The sequence below is a fragment of the Porites lutea genome, chromosome 7 (assembly GCF_958299795.1).
Source record: "Porites lutea chromosome 7, jaPorLute2.1, whole genome shotgun sequence".
NCBI lineage: Eukaryota > Metazoa > Cnidaria > Anthozoa > Scleractinia > Poritidae > Porites > Porites lutea.
Window position 1 is genome coordinate 9,669,300 of NC_133207.1, and position 19,306 is coordinate 9,688,605.

The 19,306-nt window shown below is 39.4% G+C and overlaps 2 protein-coding genes across 2 annotated transcripts in view; one reads left to right on the forward strand and one right to left on the reverse strand.

Moving 5' to 3' along the window:
* The window catches only part of LOC140943957 (uncharacterized), a 10,683-nt gene extending 303 nt beyond the window's left edge, over positions 1-10,380 (forward strand). Inside the window, exons 2-8 of the mRNA XM_073393068.1 lie at positions 2,121-2,933; positions 4,318-4,728; positions 5,671-5,720; positions 6,556-6,700; positions 7,373-7,704; positions 8,724-9,248; positions 9,904-10,380. Coding sequence (XP_073249169.1) covers positions 2,174-2,933; positions 4,318-4,728; positions 5,671-5,720; positions 6,556-6,700; positions 7,373-7,704; positions 8,724-9,248; positions 9,904-10,005 — 2,325 coding nt within the window. The 5' untranslated portion in view covers positions 2,121-2,173 and the 3' untranslated portion in view covers positions 10,006-10,380. The remainder of the gene's footprint in view (positions 1-2,120; positions 2,934-4,317; positions 4,729-5,670; positions 5,721-6,555; positions 6,701-7,372; positions 7,705-8,723; positions 9,249-9,903) is intronic.
* A 7,624-nt stretch (positions 10,381-18,004) lies between these two features.
* The window catches only part of LOC140944429 (uncharacterized), a 29,686-nt gene continuing 28,384 nt past the window's right edge, over positions 18,005-19,306 (reverse strand). The window contains exons 18-19 of the mRNA XM_073393573.1: positions 19,201-19,230; positions 18,005-18,284 (exon numbers count right to left, since the gene is read on the reverse strand). Of these exons, the coding sequence (XP_073249674.1) occupies positions 18,190-18,284; positions 19,201-19,230 (125 nt within the window). The 3' untranslated portion in view covers positions 18,005-18,189. The remainder of the gene's footprint in view (positions 18,285-19,200; positions 19,231-19,306) is intronic.

Here is a 19,306-nt window from a genome sequence, read left to right on the forward strand (position 1 = left end):
TCCTGACCAGGGATGTCTCCTTTCGGAGTCTAAAGTAAGACAAATGACTGAAGGAGTGATCGTGAACAGCGTTATTGTGGAACTTGATCGCATGCGGTGGGCTTTATACTTTAGTTTTTTGCATGTGTATTCAACATCGCCTTTGTTATCTGGAGTCACAGCTGCTGATATTCAAGACAGCACCGGTATTTTGGTTGTCTCCAGTGTATACTCGACGTCCTGTAAATTGTCTTAAGTTAAAGATAATGTGACACATTTTTATTTTTAATTTAAGTTCACACAAACTTGACATGTGTGTTGCAGTTCAAAATTAAATTCAGGTTAAAATTTTTTTACGTAGTTGGATTATCAATTTCCTTTGTCTCGCACTAATTATTCATGAATTAGGGCTAGGAGACAAGGGAAATTGAGAATCAACCTAGGCTAAAAAAATTTAACCTGGATTTAATTTTTATCTATAAAAAATACTACATACAGTAATTTCTAAGTTCATAAAGAGGTATTGTTATACAAACCTAAATATATGACACATATGTGCATTTTTGTGTGAAAATAATGCAAATTATGTAGATGAAATTATGTGTTTCACACAAAACTGAAATATTAAGGGCCAGTATTTACATCGTAGAAACTATGCATTTTGATAAGATTTCCTGTACAAAGAGGTTGTGAATGGCACCTCGAGAAACGTGGTTCTCAGAAAATTTCGGCCGGATCTATCAGAAGTGTTTTGGGGAGGATCAAGTCTCAAAGTTTCTTTTTCCGTGTTTTTTCTTGTCTCAACTGAGTTTTCAGTTTTTTTCAGTAAGGATCTCAGAGTCTTGGCTTTCAAGAGTAGGTTTTCAGAATTTATTAAGGACACAAGTTACATATATCAAACTCTGCGAGGAAAATATAATTAAGACAGGATGTGTTACAACTTATATGTACGTAACTGTAAGCCTTCTGTTATGCCCTGCATACTCATTTGTTCAGTTTTTTTTATTATCCCTTGCGGCTTCTCGCATTTGGTTGTGGCATAGTAAATTAAAAGGTCTTATCAGACTTAGATTTTCTCACATTGTTGAAGTCTTTGGGCTTGGATATTCAAACAAGGGCCTAATGGCATCTTTGTGTCTGAGTCTCTGGTTTTACCATTCATCACCCCAAAGGATGTTGTTATTTTCAGGCCTGCCCCACAGGATTTACATCAGTAAAATTAAATGGGTTGAGCCAAAAAATGCATGTCTGCTTACAATTGAGTTAGCGAGGGTGTTCACCAGAAAGGGAGCTGCACATTTCCTCCTGTTTCAATCTAATGGGATCCTATGGAATACACAGCGCCCCGAGAAATAGCCTACATGTAGCTGCACCCTCCTCCTGACAAAGGAAAAATATGTGGAACTAACACTATGCTATATGAGGAATTGCTATCCTCCAGGAAAAGACACATGATGCACGCACAGTACACTTTAGATAGAAAGGCAATAAAGGTACATCTGTACCTGCGTATACTTTAACCCTTTTAGTGCCAAGTGCAACCAAGTGCAATTATTCGAAAAATTTCCCAAATTTCATTTTGTAGAATTTGGAAAACAAATAGCACCATTTGAAAGTACAGACAAAGAGGTTTCATTTGAATGGTCATTTTGTCCACAGACTTAAAAGTTAGTACTACCTAATAGGGGACTCCAACATTTTACTCTGGCAGTGAAAAGGTTAAAGATGCCAACTTCTGCATCATTTTATCTTTTGCCTCAGAGTGTTCTGCTCAGAGAAAATCTTTCCAGTTCTGAGATCTGCAAACTGAGGTAATAGCACAATTCTTTGCATCTCAGAAAATAGCTCTTGTTCTCATAAGTTTTAGATATTAAAAAAACATCCATAATTTCGTAAATTGTACCATAACTTTGACTCAACAATCCAATTCTGTGTTTTTTCATATACAAGTAGTTAAATAACTTTGGTCACAGAAGACAAAATTTATTTTGTAATTCTGATTTTATTAATCACATTATGTATAACTGGACTCCACTCAATCCTATCTTCCCACAAAAGAGATTATAGACTTGTTCTCAGTAAAAACCATTGCTTGATAAAAATGATCTGACCAATTGCTTTCATGTACTTTGTTTTTGCAGATATTTTAGATTGGTATATAAAGCCATATAAGTGGGGTATAACAATAAGTGAAATGGCATCTGCGGCATCAGTCCTTTGTACAACAGCAGGAAAAGAAAACTTTCAACGTCTGACACGACTTTTAATTTGTGGAGGCACAAGTCTGCTCAGAGAAATTTTTGACCATCATTGCCCACCGAGTCATCTTCCCACAAGACTAAGCAATCCTACCATAGAGGATCTCATGCTTAACAGAGCAAAACTATTTAAGCCTCAGAGGGATTGTCTTTATCCCTCCCCAGGAGTATATGGTGAATCTAAAGATTTTGATCTCACTCTTTTGTTCAAATTACTGAAGACAATTTGTGGCCTCACACCTCCACCTACAGGATGGGATGCTCCACCAGCAACAAGTGATTTAAGTCTTGCTGCAGATTTAGTGAGAATAAAAAATTTCCGCAATATGGTCTATGGACATGCACGTGATATGGAGATCTCAAATGACAATTTTAAATTCCTTTGGGCTTACATAAAAAAAACCCTATTAAGAATTGCAGGACAAATCAGTTCAGCCACAAAAAGTAATTGGCAGAAAGCCATCAATAATCTTTTGACAGCTCCTCTTACAAAAGAGGATGAAAAGAATGTTCAGGAACTAAAGAGGTGGTATGAGGAAGATGTTGAAGTTAAGAAATCCCTAGATGACCTCAAAGTTGAAATAGAAGGTCTTAAGGAAGAAACCAAAAAGATGAGCTCAGAGCTTGGAGAGATGCATCAAGTTTTGGTAGGGTTCAGCTCCATTGCAGTTGCTAGCTCCGAAGCAAATGCCACTGGTAAGTTAAGTTTTCAGTATTTTTTCACAGGGTGAGGTGAAAATTAAAAAGAATACTTGTCCTTTAAGCAAACTTTTGTTAAAGTCTTTTAGCCTGGTCTCAGGAACAGTCCTCTTGAGGACTTCCAACCCACGTTGATAAGGTTTGCTTACCCTGGCAAATTGTTTTTTGCTTGTGAAAAATATTCATGCTAAAACATGTTAGCGTGATGGGTCAATTAATTCCACTGGCCCTGGGGTATTGGACAGAATTTTCGTTGGGCTGCATTATAGTCCTGTACAATAATTTTATCTTTATCTAAAGGACGTCAAAATTATTCTTACAATAGATTTATGTCAGATTTCTAAGTCCAATATTCGATACACCCCACTAAGCCCCATGTAGTTTCCTCAATTCCTCGTGCCATGGCCCATGCAGGATCCAATCCATGTCCTCCTTGTCCTGCTTTGTCCTGGAAAGAAATGTGTGATGGTGTAGGGGCTGCCAGTCCATCCCAGGAAAAAAAGCCAGGCCGGATCCCATCAATAACACCCGCGATCCCGGCTACGTTCCAGGCAAAATCCTGCCAACCCCACTCAGCAACCTATAGGTTTGCCCCAGGTGGGATTCTCTGCTGTGTTCTCACATAAAGGACAGATCTAGAGAGGCCACCTGGGAAGACATATTATAGGCTGATTTAACAACAGAATGGGAACGTCTGTGAGTTAATGACACTGCACACAAATCAATCAACTGGCTTAATTAAGTTAACTTAGCGGCAAACTGGGCACCGGAAGTTGAGTTTAGTCCCAAGTTTCTACGCCCTTCATACAGTCAAACTTGTGTGAGGGGCCCATTCTCAGGACTAACGAGTTAACTGACCACTTACTGCATGTTGACCAGGAGATAGGTATCCATCACAAGGCAGTTTTATTTCGAAAGGATATTCTAGCTCTGGAATTATTACATGTAAATTGAATACAACAAGAAAATTGTACAGACCATACTTGTGGGCTGTTCACATTCCATCATGAAATGATGAAATAATTAGGGGCACGTGCGTGTTTGACAAGAGACTGTCCATTGAATAGTTTAAATTGAACGTTCAAAACAGGTTTGGTGGTTTAAATTATTTCATATTTTGTAACCTGCAATAAGGAAGGAATGAAGAGTTGATGTTTGAAATGTGTTACAATACTCAACAGCCTGTTTTAGCCTTGAGATCTTAATACTGTGGGGCTCTCTCACTAAGATGTGTATAAGTACTGGCAGTTACTTTAAACTTATAAATACCAATGGGGTCCAGGTGCCTATTCTGATGCCATTGCATGGAGCCAATAACTATTGATGAGAGTAATCCCTCATAACCATAACAACCCTATTTATAACATTTCTTTTCAAACAGTTCTGTCTTTGACAATTGATTGTCAGACTACCCCAGAGCAGAGTGAGCAAAATGGCATTCCATCTACACAAGCAATTCTAAATCTAGTTGCTTCCAATTACTTGGCAAATATTAACCCTTCAACTCCAGAGGAGTTTAGTGATTTTGTACAGTATCTCCTTGAAGTGCGCAAAGTGCTAATTGTCGACACCCATTGTGGGAGTTTAATAATCAAAGTAAAGTGCAGCACTCTGGAGATCCTTGAGGATTTGTGGGACGACTACTGCATTGGTCACCTGAATGAAAAGGCACAGAAACACCTGGTGACAGAAGAGATTCTGAAGACACTGGGCCTAACTGAGCTAATACTTACTACAAGTATTTCAGATGAAAAGTACAGAGAATGTAAAAATTACTTCTTAAATTGTCACGGTAAGCTGGCCTGATTGAATTACTTTTAAGTAATGTTCCAGATAAGAAGGAAAGAACCAAACGTAAGGAACACGTCAGAATGCAAAAAGGTGCTTCACAATTGTCTCTATTCCACTTCCCATTGGTTTGAACATCAAATTTTACGAAATCTTCGTAAAGCAGCGTTTATATTAATCCTTTGTTTCTAACCAACTTCGTTATAACAAAATCTCGTCTAACACAGAAATTCTATGTGAGTAACATGCAAAATTGTAGACTTTTCTTAACTTTTGTTGGGAACTCTTATGATTGGTCGAAATCTTTTTACGCACAAAAATCACCCTTTAAAAATGGAGTTTAAATAAATTTTATTTCGTAAACAGCCTCTCTGTAGTTTTATGCATTCTCTGTGTGAAAGTGAAAATATTCCTATGTGATTGCACCATAACAAAAGAAATTGCTTTCCGACTTACCCGGATCATTACACAAAAGGAAGGTTTCACGGTTCAGCGCATGCTCATTAATCAAAGTGCTGTTTTTCTGTCGGGATATGCTGTATCATTTATGCAAACAATATGATCATGTCATAATGTTGCCAAAGAACCAATCTGAACACCCCCTGGCAGTCACTTGATCAACTTATGTGCAAAAAGCTGTTAATTCATCAACCATGGAATATAGCCTTCGGGTCAACAATAAATTCAACGTTTGTAGTGTTGGCATAATCAACTATTTTTTTCTGCGATTTTAGTACTCCTCCATTCTACTTCAGGTTACTCTGAAATACACTTCTACTTTGAAGTACACTCTGAGATCGGGTGGGATTGTTAACCTATAGAATAACAATAAATTGGAAAAAAGTGATTAATGAGTATACGTTGAACCGTGAACCTGTCCCTTTAAACCTAGTGATTTTTCAGGAACAATTTGTAATACCTTAATCCCCCTTTTCTACTGTTAAAGGTTTAGAGTCGGACACCGGAAACACCACTGGATTAAGAGAGTCGACTGAGGTAATTTGTTCCTAAAAGTGATTCTCATGGTCGGCTAAATTCAGATAACTCTGTAGTCTTTTAATTCCCAGGGAGGTTAAAGGTAAAGGCGCGCACGAGACAAAGGCCCCAACTGCCAGATCTTATCCCGGTTTCCTTAGCATATGCATGCCTAGGAATATCACTACTCCTTCCTGGACTGGATGCTGTTCCATCGCAGGATTACCTCCCTCCCCCAGCAGTATGTCGCCGGTGCACATTTGTACAGCTGGGGGAAGAGAGACAAAGTGAAGTAGAATTCCTTGTCTAAGGAAACAACTCGATAGGCGAGACTAAAAGCCCGGACCTTAAGATCCGAAGTTCGAAGAGTTAAACGCTTGGCCACACACGCCTTCACACTTCCCAGGGAGCCTACAAGTCTTGTACGAGAAGAAACTCGTCTAGACTTTCTTTTTAAAGTCCTTTAAAATTTCGACCTCGTTGAAGCTCGCTTCGCTCGATAAAGAACTTATGAGAGGTCGACTTGTAGCAAGTCGCAAACTTGTCATGAATTGTTCTGTCTTTTTTCACTGTGAAGAAGAACCACCTTCAGGTTGCTTACCCCAAGAGGCATGTAGTATGTTGTCGAAGACATTCAGAATGGAATGTTCATTTAACCATTTTAGTTCCAAACAATGGCTCAATTCGTGAAATGAAAGGGTTTTACGAGTGTTTTTTGGGCAAATTTGCCAGTCATATGACTGTTCCCTTCCACTGTGTGCTAGATATTTTGCGCTCCTCGAATGACGGTAAACTATTTCTTGATAAGACAAATCATGTCTATTAAGTAATAGGACTGAAGAATTTTGTTGTACAGGAATTCCAATGGAAGAAAACAGAAGAACAAGATGTCAAAAAGAAGAAATCGGTGGAACTACAGGGTGTGGAAAATAAGGAGTTAGATGATGAACCAAAGGAGAAGGATGCAACTTTTGCAGATGATGGGCCACCTTGGGCCAAAGGTGAGAGCCTCAGCCAATTAAAAAAGCTGCTATGAGAATTAGTCGTCCCAGGCTGTGAATTTTAAATCCAGAAGTCCTGAAAGACTTTCTTTTATTGTAAAATCAGATTTATCGCTCTGAAGAGATACTGTCCTAAACTACTTCAAGAGGTTACACAACTTTTTTTATCGTTTAACTCTACCTTTCGTGAACCATTTCCTGATAGTTCTATGTGGGCAAACTAGTATATTTGACAGCACGATATCACACAGAGAACGTTTTTTTAGAAAAGTGTTAAAAATGTTCTCTCTGCAGATTCTTTAATCAAATAGCTTTAAATTGTATTACCCAACACTAGTACGCGGCGTATAGCCCGTGGCTATCCTATACTTGTCTGTGCATTGCGGGCTTCCTCTATGATCGCATGAGGTCATTTTCTCTTCCCAATAGCGTGCTCAGGCTTTTTTTTTTTTTTTTTTTGTGCACATTTCTCACATATCCATCCCACCTCCACACAGCGACGAACTTGCTCTTTACTAGGAGGTCCTCGCTCCTACCGCCTCAGGCTGAGTCTCCCAAATATTATTCACATTCAGGAATCGGTTTTCGAATGGCTCCAAGATAATGGTGCTTGATGTTGTTGTGAAATACTTTCTCTAAAGTTTGATATATTACTTCAACTTATTTCACCAGGAAAGAAGCCTCTTTCAAACACATCCAAGAAGATTGCAGCAACTGCAGCCGTGGGGGTGGCTGCTACTACTGTGGGTGTACTAGCTGCTCCAGTGATTGCTGGTGCTGCTTTGGGTGCGGCTGGATTCACTTCCGCTGGAGTAGCTGCTGGTTCTATTGCAGCAGGTGTACAGTCAGCTGTTTATGGTGGATCTGTAGCTGCCGGAAGTCTGTTTGCTCTATGTCAGAGTGCAGGTGCCACCGGAGTTATTGGCTCAGCGGCGACTGCTGCCATCGGTGGTGGTACTGGATTAACTGGGATTGCTGCAACTCTAGGGGGTTTTAGGCTATTTGTACGTCACAGTTACATTTTCTCAATAACAAGTGGCATCTTTACTAACTGTAATGCAGGGTTTAAAATAATTTTCGGACATTTTACCGTGAAAAGAAAAATTCTTTCCGTTATGTGTGCGCGCTTAATAGTTTGAGCCTGATCATATCTATCGCGAACATGAAAATTTTGTTTATAAAGTAGAGGTGTATAAACACTGACTCCTGCAAGTTGACAAAATATCTCTGACAAAGAATTCTGGCTATCGGTCTATTTAGCGGCGCTAAGCTGCACTTAAAAAATCTGTTTGTGACTTATCTATGCGGCTTCTTGCTTTTCATTTGTGTTATTGAAGTGAAAAAAATATGATGTAACGTAATGGTAAAAATGAAGCCTTTTTTAATTCATTTAGTTGAAAGACATGTACTTGAAAGGTTGGCCCCTCTGCAGAATAACCCGCCAACTGAAAGTTTGTCAGGACAAGTGGTCATCTCGGTTGGTCGTTGTCCGTTAACCAGCTGTTATTTTGAGCCCTGTCATAACACACAACACTTTTACGTTACTGACTTACTGACTTTATTAAACATGGTCGAGCCTTTTAAATGACCTGCCAAATGAGGGAAAAAAAACATACTAAATTTGGCAATATTTTTTTAAAAAAATCTGGATTCGACTTCCAAGCTTATTTGAAGCGTTAATGTTTCATAAAATCGACTTATGGACAAAACCGATAACAAATTAAAACGGCATCGCTGGAAATTAGTTTTGATATTGAATTTAGTCAATAGAAAGAGTCTTCCTTAACATGAACTTTACTACAGTGAAAAGTTTCAACTATGTTCGATTGAAACATGCCTTGTTTAGGAAGAATATTTGATGTTTGAATTCATTAGTGTGAATTTTTTATATTCGCGTCACACAGACCGTCTGGAAATTTCAGAAGAATTGTTCAAGTTAATCAGAACATGGGATGCCGGATCGAGGGAATACGGTCGCTGAAATGTAAGCTCTGATTTCTTCCTTTTCATTAAATTCATATAGGGAAGGAAGACAGACACTTTGAGGCTGGTGATTTGTGGAAGTGGAGATGGAGCACACGTGTTTGCTTGTATTGCATCATCTCGGAAGGATACCGACGTTCGAGTGCTTAGTTTGGATGACGATGAGGCAAAGCGCTGGGAAATTGCAATGCAGCAAAAGCAACTTGAGGTAGCATTTCTTTTTCAAGGGGAGAAGACATCTGGTATTGTATCCAAACCAGATCTGGTGACAAAGAATCCCGAAGACGCCATGCGAGATGCTGAGATGGTGGTATTTATGATGCATGCGTCCTGTCATCAAGTTTATTTAGAGGCTTTAGCACCCCACATTAAACCGGGCACCATTATAATTGGTTTTCCGGGAAACCCAGAGTTTGAGTGTCAAGTTCGTCACGTGCTCGGGGAGAAAGCGCAGCAATGCGCCATCATGAATTTTGAGTCATTACCCTGGACGTGTCAAACTACTGAATCTGGAGTCACATGTGAGGTTGTTCATACCATGGACACATTGCTGGGAAACATAATGGTAACTGATTTGTTAATGTGATTGTTTTCTCGCTCAGATACCATAGTAGCTGTTTATCAGATTTTCTTTTCTGGGCACTAAGATATCCTTAATAACACTGGAGTTGTTTTGAACTGCGTCTCGCGGCAGGTTTTCCATGTTGATCGTGGCTTTAGCATCCATCTAAACGAAGGAATTGTATAGACACCTTGGGCAAAAGCAGCGAGTTTATACACAACAGAACAAGCCTAGATTTAATCAACAAAAAGGAGCAATGACTAGCAATATGGTTTGTTATATAGTTATAACGATCAAACTGTATTGTAGAACCCGAAAAATATCTCGGTTTGTCCGTAATAGCATGATTGGTTTGCTCTTTCTGTTTGCTTCCGTAATTTTTTGGCGCGAATTCCGCTGCTCTATGTGTTTTCGGCGTCATTGAAATTGGCTTGCGCCGCACACGACTTAACTTCTGAAAAGGCTAACCGTGATTAGATTTCATTTGCGACGAAGGCTATGAAATTAGAGCGAGACGTACGCAAGGCAAGAAAGGATATCGTTTTCAGTTTTAGTTATTATTATTAGTAGTAGTAGTAGTGGTAGTATTATTATAATAATTATTATTGCAGCCACTTTCTAATTAACTGTTTTGTCCTCATCATTTATTTTTAAACAGAAAGGAAGTGTTTCACCAAAGAAGGACCCAGTGGCCGCACTGCAGTACCTTCTGGGACCCCTCCCTGAACTGAAAGTGTCAGACCGGACTGACCATGATTGATAATCTGTTGTAAGACCTGTCTGTATATATGCTTCTGGACCTCTACAGGCTCTGACTGTGCCAAGTGGCCTGAGACTAGACTACATATGTTTGCTTTTGGAACATTCTACAGCTGTCGGGTATATAACAGATTTCCCAGGAACAAAGCAAACTATCCGTAATAAAGAGGTGTCCGTATTAAGCGGGTGTCCTTAAGCGGGGTTTGACTGTACTTCGTCTTGTAATAGGTAAGGGGATGAAAAGAGAAGAAATATGCGTATTCACGTATCAGTACAGCTGTTGTGTGCACATTTAGGTAATGTAGGTTTGTGTTGCAAAATGATTCTGCCAAATGGATATTATTCTCAAGTAAATCGCATTTTCTATTCTCTGACGCTTTTATGTCCATAAAATACAATAAATAAAGAAAAAAATTGTGTTAACGCTTTATTTGCTGTACACACTCATCACGTGTCAATACAATCCAAGTGAGTCCTTTAAGATAATTTAGTTTTGTGGTGCAAAAGAATTTTGAGAAATAGTCACTATGCTCAAAGTGAATTACTTAAGAGTGGCTTTCCGTAAATATCGACCCACGGTCGGCGCAAGTTGAAAATTTGATTTCGCTCATATTTGGTTCATCGATAACCCTTAATGAGTAATGAAACACGCTGTAGTTAGTTTTCCCAAATAACGAATTCTTTTGTTAAAATTCGAGAAAACTCATTTTGCCCGTTCGGAGCTCAAAATCCACTTCCGGTAAAGCGAAATTTTACACACAAATTCTATTGACTCGTACGTCAAACCACAACGATTTGGCAGCCTTTGAAGAACACGAATAGTTTTTATGACCCTTTCTTTATTATAAGGCGATAAATTTGTGAAAGCTGTAATAATTTTGTGGCCAAAAAGGTATTGTTAAAAATAGGCACTATTGACAATTTCTGCCGTTCAAAATTATAGGGATAAAATAATGCAAATTTTTACAATGCGCTATAACTTAAAATTCCGCAAATTGCCTTTCTACTGCTTAACTAGGCCCCAATCTATCAGAAAATCGAAACAAATCTCTGGGCAAACAATTTTAAGTAGCCCGCAAGACGTTGAGTTCTACCCTAATTTTGCCAAAAAAACGCGACATTGCCGTGGTTTAAAATAGCGTTACACGGCCCGTCACGCCAGTGTTACCGATAGATATGCTTTAAACAATTTACTTAAAGGCAGATTAAAAGCCAGTTCGAAATTAAATCTTTCGGTAAACCTATTATTCTCATTGATTGAAGCATTTTCTTCAGATACAACATTTAGGGTCCCTGGGATAGCGTCACACACTTTCATGTTCAGTTTCAGACTGGCGATTTCCCTCAAAAAATGGTATATAAACAGAACAAAATCTAAAAACTAAAACTGATTACTGAATGAATTTTTGCATTGAGAGATATTTGGGAATTAAATCATCGCCAATCAATGCCATTTGGTTTATAAAAACTATAATTTCCTTGAAGCAATTTTAAAGCCTAAAAATATTTTAGACTAAGTATTGGTGGAATAGTTCTTTTCGACGTTTTTACCCTTGCGGGCTCTCAAAACTGAAAAAAACTTATTTTCGGGTTGCTTTCCACGTTTCAGTGGAAAATTCCCGAAACAAACGAACGTCTGAAAAGGCAATCGCCTATTTTCTTGGTTGGAAACTTCCAGGCGGAAGTTCGGATTTCATGTCTTCAAACCTTTTTTGAATATTAGTTTCAGGCTTTCGCGGCCGTTTTTCATTAAACGAAACTGACTTAGGAAAATGGTAAACGCGATTAGCGAACGGAATCAAAATTAATTAGTCCTGAATTCTCCTCACCAACTGCCCAAACCGTGAAGCGACCGGTTTACCAATGTAAATAGTAGAAAAGCCTTGATGCCAAGAGCCTGCGATAAAGCTTCCTCTCATCGCTATTTGTCGCCAGAGACATTTCGTCAAAGAGCAGTGAGAGGCGGGTGTATCGCAGACTATGCGTCATATATCTTAAGTACTTTGAGGGGCCTTGTTAAGTGCATAATAGATCGTAGCAAGGGCAGATCGTTGCAATATCTCTAATTACTTATTAAGAGACACCAACAGAAAACTCGCTATTCCTCTACCCCAGACAAATGTTACGAAAAATAGTGTTTTTGGAGCAATTCTTTGGAAAAGCCTTCCTACATATTGACCAGCAGCAGGCGAAGTCTCTTGGGGTTTTTGAGGGCCGGCTGCAAATAATTCTTCCGTCGGGTTTTCAGTCTTCTAGTATTCGGTTTGTGATAAAGACAAAGGTAAGGTTTTGGAGGCCTGCTTGGGCGTCTAAGTTTCATGGACTAATTAGGTTACGGAGGATGAGGAAAGTCCTCAAGTCTGTCTTTCCTTTTTAGGCGTTCCCATTCGTTCGTTACAAGGTTCTTCTTAGGTTTAGTATTATACTCTATTTTGTTTCCCTATTTTTATTTTTGTTGTTGTTGTTGTTTTATTTTTTTGCGGAAAAGACGATGTTCTCTTTCCAAACGCTGTTGAAAGGAACTTTCAGTCTTTTAACCTGTCATCTGCAGTTCAGTATTACAGCTAGAGTTTCCATGACACTAAAACGTCAATCAGTGCAAAGTCTTTCAGGCCACAAAGCAGCCCGTACTTTTTGCGTAAGCCAAGAAGGCGGAATAGTCGAGGTAATGGTCTAGACCAAAACAAAATGGTCGTTCCTTCTTGTCTGGAGCAGAAGGGGCACGGCGGGGGAGGAGAGAGGTGAGTGAGACTGGGGAGAGAATCGAAAAATAAGTCTAAAAAATACAATAGAGAATGACAGAGAAAGAACAAAAGAAAGAAACAAGAAAAAAAAAAGTTTCGCAGTCTAAAAGCAGTAAAAAAGTTAGTACTACCAAATCCGTTCCTGCTGATCAATAACGAGCGCCAAAAGTGCTCGACGCTCAAGTTGAATACCGCATTTCTTCGAATAAGCGCCCAACCTCGAATTAGCGCCAACCTCGAATAAGCGCCCATCCTAAAGGCAGCAAAGTTAATAAGCGCCCACCCCCACCCCACTCCCTCCCACACAAACTCTAATAAGAGATAATAAGTAATAAAGAGACCCTCCCGAAGACGGAGTTTTCTTCAGAGCATTTAACAGAAACCTTGCTTTGTTACATCTCCGCTTTTTGTTATTACCATTTATTGTTTTGTTGCAAAACTAACATACTACACTTGCTGAGAATGGCGAAAATTTAATAAGCGCCCAGCCTCGAATAAGCACCCACCTCGAATAAGCGCCCACTCTCAAGGTCCAAAAATTTAATAAGTGCCCAGGGTGGTTAATCGAATAAATACGGTATATAACATAAAAATTTGTAAATGAAGGACGTAGTTAACCTGTAACTGGCCTTAAGGTAGTTGGGAAAACGCAAAGAAAAGTGGGCTAGAAAAAATGGCGAAGGGGCGGGGTTAGGGAGAGAGGGCGAAAGGTCCTCCTACTCTCTCCCTCTTACTCTCTTCCACGTTTGTTTTCCTCCGTTCCCCATTTCGCGCCACTGTCATCCACTATCCACTATCCACTGTCCACTACGCCTGGAATAGGTTAGTTCATAGTGGGCCAGAGAGTTTTTTTTCCAATGGTGATGCAAGGGATCTATAGATGTCCATTTAGGAGCATTTGCCATTTTTAAATGCTCATGATCTCGCTGCAACTATTCCTGCTTTAGCATTAGTAAAACGACACTTTTTTTTCTATTTTCCGTTTTGCTGTAGAGGAAAGTTTTTGGTGATTTCTTTTTGATGATGGTGTTTCATCGTCGATCGAAACGAGTTAAAATGTTTTCTGAAACGTTCGTTACAATGTAACTTTATAAGCGTGATAGTAATACATCGAAACGTACATTTATACTTATACATAATTACTTGAAAGAGAAAACTCGCAAGAAAAAAAAAAAGAGTTCTAATTAGTTAATATTGGTTATCCCCGTCTTAAATTTAACGTATTTATGCCTTTTGACGCATGTTTAAATTAATAAAGCACACCACTGTACTTGTTTAAAGTTTGTTTTCGTTGGGCTCCGGTCGTCGAAGTCTTGCCGACGTCGCTCAAAAAAGCCGACTTTTGGGCAATTCTACACTATATATTTTATCCAAACAAAATAAGATAAGTGTATTGAAAGATGTAATATAGATTGTATGCTGGAATTTGGCATGTGATCAGCGTTGAATAGAATGTTGAAAGTGAATCTGTCGTTAACACCGCTGGCGTGACGGACCGTGTCACGCTATTTTTAACCACTGGAATGTCGCGATTTTTCGCAAAATTAGGGTTGAACTCGGCGTCTTGCGGGCTACTTAAAATCGTTTGCCCAGAGATTTGTTTCGATTTTCTGATATATTGGGGCCTAGTTAAGCAGTAGAAAGTCAATTTGCGAAATTCTAAGTTATAGCGCATTGTAAAAATTTACATTATTTTAACCCTATAATTTTGAACGTTAGAAATTGCCAATAGGGCCTATTTTTAACAATACCTTTTTGGCCACAAACTTATTACAGCTTTCAAAAATTTATCGTCTTATAAGAAAGAAGGGGTCATAAAAACTATTCGTCTTCTACCAAGGCTGCCAAATCGTTGTGGTTTGACGTACGAGTCAATGGAATTTGTGTAAAATTTTGCTTTACCGGAAGTGGGTTTTGAGCTCCGAACGGGCAAAATGAGTTTTCTCGAATTTTAACAAAAGAATTCCTTATTTGGGAAAACTAACTACAGCATGTTTCATTACTCACTAAGGGTTATCGATTAGCCAAAAATGAGCGAAATTCGAATTTTGAACTTGTGCCACAAAGAGTCGATTTTGGTCGATATTTACAGACAGTCGCTCTTAAAGTTTTTTATACTCTTTTTTTTTACGTTTTATCGTTTTGTCCGAATAGTAGATCTTTATCGTCGTTTTCACTAGCACTGCAAAAAACCAACAACAACAACAAAAGAAAAAAGAAAAAACCAGGCGGGAGGTGTCTCTAAGGGAATCAGCGATTTAGTCTTCGAGACAGTATGACGTCAACTTTCGCGTCAGTGACTTTTAAAATGGCCAACACTCGCAAAGTTTTCGTTGAAGAGAGAAGGATGAAAATTTCGAATTTCTCACGGATATACTTTTCCGATTTCTTACATTTGACGATGCTAAGATCCCTATTGTCATGGAAAACCAGTGTTTGGGCCTTTTTTTCGGATGAAACGTCCAGTGGTGTAATGCGTTTTAAAGATTTCTTTCTATCGTCGAGCAAATCTTCCGAGCAGTCAGATCGTAGGTCACACTTTTGAGGGCCGGTGGACGTCAAAATTCAGGAATTTAGACACAGCAATCGTAGGTTCATCAAAAGACATACTAGGCTTCAACTAAGTGAGCTTAGTTCAGCCCTTTAGAGCCAATGGATCTCCATATCAATCCCTTCAAAGTTCACTTCGTGCACTTCGAACAACGTAAACGCTCACAAACAAACCACACAAGAATCCAAGGTTACTAGGAAAACGTTATCGTCAAGAGTCTCGCGAGACTGTAAAGGGTCAGCAGTAAGAATAAAGGGAAACTAGCCAATGAGAAAAATAGGATTAAAAAACAACAGAGAAAAAGAAAATAGCTTCACCGGAAGTCGAACCTGGTTCATCTGCACATGACTTTTAGACCACTGCGCCACGGTATCCGGTGTTCATTTTTGGGTGAAGTAGATTTAAATTTTTCTCTGCCATAGACGGGGTGTGAAAGGGGTGGAGCTGTATTTATCGTGAATTCAAAGATACATTCTGAAGAAAATTAGCTTGTGCATTATTTTGGGTTCATCGGGCCGATCGATCTAGATAAGAGAGTTAGCAAAGACACTGACTCAGAGACAAAGAAATCGATCACACTAGTTGTGGTGATGGAGAATTAAAAAATCAACAGAGGTCCACACTCGCACGGATTGATACTAATAAAGTGCGGTCGATTTAATCAGCGAAAGAATATTTGGAATATAAACGATTGTAAATAATCTGTGAATAGAACCTCCCATTCTGGAGACTAGACGTTGCCTATTTTAAAGGTAAATAAAAAACGAAGTAGTTTTTGATGACTTTCCAAGTCCCGTAAAGAAGATGGCGATCCCTCAACACGGCCCGCAATACAACTCAGAAAAATGACACAATTACAGACAAAATATCAAGACAGTTTACTGAAGCAGATAAAAGCAACAACAAAGCTCACACATGATAAAGTTAGCGATCCATAGATACATTTGACTTGCGTTTGATCTTTTACTCGACCTCTCTTCTTCAAATGACTTTGGTGACCCTTGCTAATTAGCACGAGCGACTGGAAGCTCTCCCGTGTAACGATGTAAGGTCACAATGTCTCGTGCAGTGTGTCAAGTAACGTAGTTAGAAAACAATAGAGTCATCTCCGCCCCCCCCGCCCCCCCCCAACCCCCTGTAAAAAAAAGTAACATAGTTACAGCACAAAGTTAAATACGAAAAAATACGTTAAAAGTAGTCCGATAACATTAATTTGTCTTTACTATTTAGCAGTCAAATTGTGGAATTCAATTCCGAATCATACATAACCACCATCACGTCAGCAAATGGGCTGTCCGATAATAATCATTGTATAACTGCATTTCAAGGATGATTGGTCTTCTTTTGTATTGCAGCGTTCGAAAACATTCGGTCAATATGTAATACCGTAAAATTCCGAAAATAGGCCCCGGGGCTTATATTTTGCAAAGGCCCTTTTTGAGGGGCTTATACTTGGAGGGGTTTATCTATGGAGGGAAATTTGCATTTCAAAATCGATTGGGCTAGCCATATTATTATATAGTTAGAAGGAAATTTACGGTTTTTGCTTTTTTTTTACTTTGTATTTCAGGGCAATTTCCAAGTACAAGCCTCCCGGGGGGCTTATATTTGGAGGGGCGATTTAAGGGAGGGTTTTTGCGTTACGAGTTTGGGAAGCTTATACATGGAGGGACTTATTTTCGGAATTTTACGGTATTATGCTATTCTACAAGGTCAAAAAATTCCTTGCTTCAAGTGTTCAGGTAGTGAGGAGCGGGAAACGTGACGGAGAGCTTTCCGACGACAAAACCGAAACGAAACTCATAGAAGTAACTATCCCGAATCATTTTCCCTCAATTACCCTCGCCCCAACCCGACCTTACGCTCACTTCTCTTTTTCGCGCCGTCAACAAATACCTTAACGCCTTGACAGACCAAGGTCGCTTTCCATTTGTCAGAAATGAACGGCCGGCCCATTCCTAGTCTCCCTCGCAGCCTTTTTTTTGGATGTCACGCAAAAAACGGCTGCGAGGGAGACTAGCCCATTCCCATCTTAATACGAATTTCTCTTTAAACCAAAACTAACCATCTAGATGAGTCAAACCCTAAATATTATAGACAAAGGAGCAAAGGAGATGTTTTTTCAGCAAAACCTCTTGGAAAAAGCCTATTTCATTGCCAAAATGTCTGGTCTAGCCACGGTCCTGCCGGCCAGTTCTGACTTTTGGAAAGGGCCCTAACTGTAATAATCAGCATATATCTTCTGATCTCAACCTATTTCGTAACTTTACATACGGGCACTCCTAACTGTCCTCACTAGACACGTAATTTTTAACGAGTGGTCGATTTTGAACTCTCGCTACCCTCCGGCAGCTTGTTTGCATATACACGTAAACGTACAGAGAAAATCTTTAGCATCATCCAGAACTCGGCTTCGTTCTAGGATTTCTATAATGTAGAGACGCCATCGTACGAAGTATATCCATTTCTTGTGGTTCGTGCCTTCCCGGCTTTACCTGCTCCTTTCAACCTGTAAAAAGATTTCATCAATCGTTTCATTTCAAAATACTCTACAGTACCTATTTACCTAATTGTTTTGCGACTGAAAAGAAGCATAGTAAGGAGCTCTCGTCTCACTGGGCGAAGTTTTCCTGTAGTGGTGTCTCAGCTTTGTTCCAGGGTGTCTTTCTACATTCTAGGAAAAGCTAAAGGGGAAATGAGTGCTGAGAAGGGATGAAAATTGCGTCAGCAGAAAATATTTAAGTTTCCTGACACTGACATTGAAAAAACTACAAAAAATTTTCCGTAACTGTTTTAGTACGCCTTGGCAAACTGTAAATCAGCATAAACACCCACTCACACCTATACAGCAGACTGTAAAAAAGAAGTCGTATTTTTGTAATCCGGGTACTTACTTGTGATGGAAATACACCCCAGTAATGATTAATGCCAGCAAGGAAACAGCTAATGCTCCAATACAAGTCAAGAAGAGAATGCGTAACAGTTCTGGAAGAAGAATTGATTTGAAGTTGAGCTTCAGGCCACTAGCTGTCTTTTTGATGGACTGTTGGTAGACTCTTTTCTGTAGTAAGTGACTGAATTGCCATCCAAACCTTTAGGGGGCTTAAGTGCAGGCATTTTTGAGCGACGCATGTCAACCGGAAGTGAAGCCTTTTCTTTTAACATGCCTTGATGCTACGCTAAGTGTCTTTACTCCTGAACGGAAGATTTGCGCGTGAAATTTGGTTAAAAACCACCGCCCAAGAATTCAAAATACCCACTTCGGGTTGATGTGCGTCGCTCAACTGAACGTTTTTGCTTAAGCTCTCTGATAATTCTTTACTATCCACGTCATCCAACGCCCAGATAATAAATACACTAAAAACTGACAAGTCTATAAAAGGACATGATATCTTCCTAGCTGTTTCACACTGTCGGATTCTTATGCATGTCCAGTAATAATCGAAGCAGTGAATGAGACGATCACATATTACTGTAATTACTTTTAATGGGCCTTGCAAGTGACACTTTCTGAAGAGGTCTTAGAAGTTGCACCTTTAAAGGGGCACCCCAGGCAGGTGAGGTAACCCGATTAGGTGGGGTAACCTGGCTGTCCATATAATCTCTCATATGATCTCTTCACCTATCATGTAAACGTGATGAAATAAAAATGAGCGATTATATGGACAGGCGGATTACCTCACCTACCTGAGGTTCCCCAACTCCATGAAAACAGGCCGGCCCTTAAGTGGCACTTTTAAAGGGCTTATAAAAGCGGCACTATTAGAAGATGTCATAAGCTAAACTTTTAGCGACTCGTACTAGGGGGGGGGGGGGGGGGGGGTTAACTTTTGTAGACTCGATGTCAATGTATGGGGGATACTAGAAACACTATACATGGTCTTACAGCTCCGTGACATACTTTTGTCATTATCTCCAGTTGCAGCCGAGGCTGAAAGTGAAAAAGAAATACGTATAATTTAGTACAACATGCAAAGAAAACATAAGGATGCATTTTTAGTGCGAAA